This window comes from Volvox carteri, assembly GCF_000143455.1.
Source record: "Volvox carteri f. nagariensis unplaced genomic scaffold VOLCAscaffold_96, whole genome shotgun sequence".
Lineage (NCBI taxonomy): Eukaryota > Viridiplantae > Chlorophyta > Chlorophyceae > Chlamydomonadales > Volvocaceae > Volvox > Volvox carteri.
In genome coordinates, this window is record NW_003307639.1 from 144,221 (window position 1) to 147,811 (window position 3,591).

Sequence of the window (3,591 nt, forward strand, 5' to 3'; positions counted from 1 at the left end):
CACGCAGACGGAAGGCAGCCACGTCGGAATTGAAACGCGGGAATATTCCTCAATCCCCCAGCTTTTGTGGTAACACAGAGCGCAATAACATTTTAGCAATGCCACACCCTGCCACCACGCGCTCGACTCCTTGACTAATCCTTAGTTTTCAATTTCGGGGGTTTGGAAGTCATCTTTCCTCTCATGAACGACATCCATCCACCACACCATAGTCTCTCACCGCTTGGGCCAACGACATGCCGGGGTGATTCTGGCGCAAGGCCTCCAACGCCGGCGGTGCGGTCTTATGTCCCATCATGAAATTGCCAGTGCCAGTGCCGGTGCCTGTGCCGCCATCTCGCGCCAGGGGCGACCGACGTTCTGGCGACAGGTGGCCCTGAGGCGCATGGCTGGCAGCCGCCGGCGACTGTGAGGCCGCCGGCGCCAGGTAGTCCTTCGCGGGCCCTATGCCGTCCCGCGTCGCAATCAGGGAGGACACGTCAATCGAAGCAGACCGCTTGTGGCGATTGGACGACGGCGGCGCTGACATGGGCCCTGGAGGAGCCCCTGGCCCTGCCACAGCCGCAAGACTCCCCTGAAGTGGCCACCCACGGTTTAGATAAAAGGGTTAGATAGGGTCAAATAGGACGGGTGAGCTACATGAAGCACGGCGGCTTCTGTGCAACGAAGGCAGCTTCAGCGGGGAACGCGGACGCCGAACGGACAAAAAACGGTATTAATTGCGCTCCTGTCGGCGCTACGGACCCCCTGGCGGGGCGCTGAACGGTACAGTTCACACGCGGCCGCTGAACAGCGGGAAGACGATTTCAGCATCAGACCTACCCGCCTGCGCCCTAACGAATGCCGTGAATGCGAAATTACCACTTCTTGTAACGTAGGTCAAACAAGTGGTCAGACCCGAAGAAACCCATCCGAACAACCTGCTGTCTATCTGACGTGCTGTTCGAGCCCGACGCCGCCTCGGCCCATAGGTTCGCGTGCCCTCCCGCCGTGAAGCCATGGGCTGACAGAGACACAGACACTCCTCCAGTTGCTGTGGGCCCCATGCAAGTGCTGTGGGCGTGGGAAAGCATCGCATGCTGCTGTTGCTGCTGCTGTTGCTGCTGCTGCGACGCCGTGTGTACGAACGCGGCCTGCCCACCGCTACCCGCCCCGTGACTGACGGCTGCGTTACGGAAGAGTGCGGCAGCCTGCGGTGCAACACTGCCTGGATGTGGCAGCAAGCTGCCAGCGCCGCCGCCAACACCGGCCATAGCGACAGCTGAGATTTGTTGTTGTTGATGTTGCTGCTGCTGCTGCTGCTGCTGCTGCGCCGGCGGCGACAGCTGCTGCTGCAGGGTCGAGGGTGGGGCCGGCTGAGGCTGCGGAGGCGGCGCTAGCATGGTGGGATGCTGTGCAGAGTAGGCGTGGGTGTTTGTCGGCGACATGCCGGCAGCCGCAAGAGCGGCGGGGGCCAGCCCCGTCACTTGAGTGAATAGCGCCACTTGCTGTCTTAAGAGCTCCAACTCCCTTTGGAGCTGCAAATTCTGCTGCAACAAGTCAGAGGTTGGGTCGGCGGCAATCCGCTGCAGCGGCGCCGGTGGCGGCGGCGCGGTGGCTGCGGCACCGCCGCCATACAACACAAACGGTGTTGCACGTGCGTCCACGGCAGCACCGCCGCCGACACCCCCGCTGTTACCGCGTTGGCTGACGCCGTCACCGTCCCTCGAGTTTACGTCAATGCTGTCGTACGACGCATGGCGGGAATGTCCACGCGAACCTCGTGAGCCGCCCGAATGCAAGCCTGGCCCAACGGGCATGTTCACAGCAGCAGCATGGGGCCCAGCGACGGCGACGGCGGCGTTGGCGACCGCTGCCGCTGCACCGTCGGAGTGCATGCCGTACGCACGCATGGCACCGTGACCGCTTGCAACTCCCCCAACTGCTATTGGCAGCGGTGGAGCCCACATGGAAGCGCTGCTCTCCCTGCTGCGTCCCGTGCTGTTGCCAGGACCGGAAGGGCCGGGCCCGGGGCCGCCAGCCGCCATCGCCGCTACCTGCGCCCTGGCCATAGGCTCCTGAGTCGTCAGAATCGGCCCTAGGGAGGTATGCCACGCTTGTGGCTGTTGGGGCTGCTGCTGCGGCGGCAAAGTACTAGCTTGCAAAGTTGTGAGCTGCTGGTGTTGAGGCTGGAGTGGATGTTGATGCTGCTGGAGTTGGTACTGGTGTTGATATTGGGGCTGGTGTTGAGGTTGGGGCTGGTACTGCTGCTGCGGGGGCGACATTGTGTGGTGAGCGGCGAAAGGCAGCTGCTGCTGCTGTGGCGCCGGTGGTGAGATGGGCGGCAGCGCCTCAGAAATTGTGTAGGGCAGCTGCACACCATGAGGCATGCCTGCAAGCGAGGGAACCACCATAGACTTACGGCCGTCTCCGGTAGCGCCACCAGCAGCGAGCAGGGCATTCGAGTAAGGACAGACAGCAGAACCGCAGGGGTTTCCCCAAGATGCGCGATTCGTAAGAGAGGGACAAGCAAAGAAGAAAACCACGTCAGCGAAATAGCCGGCCCCGTGTTCCTAATCCAACCAGAGATAATCAAAAAAGCAAAAGCCGGCGCATAAGACGGCAAGGGGTTAGCTCAGCCTTGACGAGAGCCAACCCAGATGCATCCCTCACTCATCCAGCTCGCCCAACTCATATCCCCCCTCTTGCTCGCGCACGGATTTCATGTCCTCCTTGGACGCGACGCCTTTAAGTGCCAGGCCTTAAAGGCCTTTGGAGTAGAAGCCCTGGCGTGTGTAACGCCGCGTCCCGAGGAGGATATGGATCCCGCGTACCCAGAAGCCTGCCATGTTAATGCCCTGGAGTTCTCAAGTGGCAGCTCCGAAACCACCCTGTGGCCCGAGGAGTCCTTACCAGGGCTTGTTGTGACGATTCCCGAGGGTGAGAGCTCGCTGCTGACGCTAGCCTCAGCAGTGTAGGAGGAATCCATGGTGGAGACAGATGACCCCACGGCCTCGGCCAGCCTGTCATCCCGTGCGGCAGCGATTACTGCCCCACTGCCAGGCGTCTGCTGCGCAAGGACTTGGGGTTCCAAGCGACTCCTCGCTCTGTGGGGTCCGGGGTTGACAGCCGAGTCGGTCGTAATGAGGCCACTCGGTCGTAACCACAGCCACTGCAATATTCTACTCTTCCCACCCAAGTCAAGGATGTACCAGCAGCGCTGATGGACAACTTTCCAAGGACACAGACCGAAAGTTCCCAGCGGAAATTCATCCTCCTCAGCCACAGTGGCAAATTCAAGCAGGTGCTGCCGAGCCTTTGCTGCTGCCTCCACAAACGCCTTGTGGCTGCGATACTGACACGGAGTGAAGTAATGCATTACAGCGGCGTCCAGGTGGGCCCACATCCTCTCTTCCAGCTTGGGCAAAATGCCCATGAAGATGTGGGATGAGAACACCAGCATGAAGTGCAGATAGTCCTCCATCCGCCATGAGTCCCTGCCAAAGCACACCTCTTAGTCCCTTGGCTGTGTGGGAGGTGAACAAGCCACCAGGGACTTACGGAGGGAAAGTCCAAAGCAAAACCTAAAACAACACTCCCGCCTCCTCATAA

General features: G+C 60.9%; 1 protein-coding gene across 1 annotated transcript in view; it reads right to left on the minus strand.

The window, feature by feature from the left end:
* Positions 1 to 3,591, minus strand: part of VOLCADRAFT_108172 (uncharacterized protein) — a gene marked incomplete at its 3' end in the record, with an annotated part of 11,250 nt that overhangs the window by 4,511 nt on the left and 3,148 nt on the right. Inside the window, exons 4-8 of the mRNA XM_002958502.1 lie at positions 3,491 to 3,505; positions 2,893 to 3,326; positions 1,467 to 2,371; positions 1,142 to 1,165; positions 221 to 574 (exon numbers count right to left, since the gene is read on the minus strand). Coding sequence (XP_002958548.1) covers positions 221 to 574; positions 1,142 to 1,165; positions 1,467 to 2,371; positions 2,893 to 3,326; positions 3,491 to 3,505 — 1,732 coding nt within the window. The remainder of the gene's footprint in view (positions 1 to 220; positions 575 to 1,141; positions 1,166 to 1,466; positions 2,372 to 2,892; positions 3,327 to 3,490; positions 3,506 to 3,591) is intronic.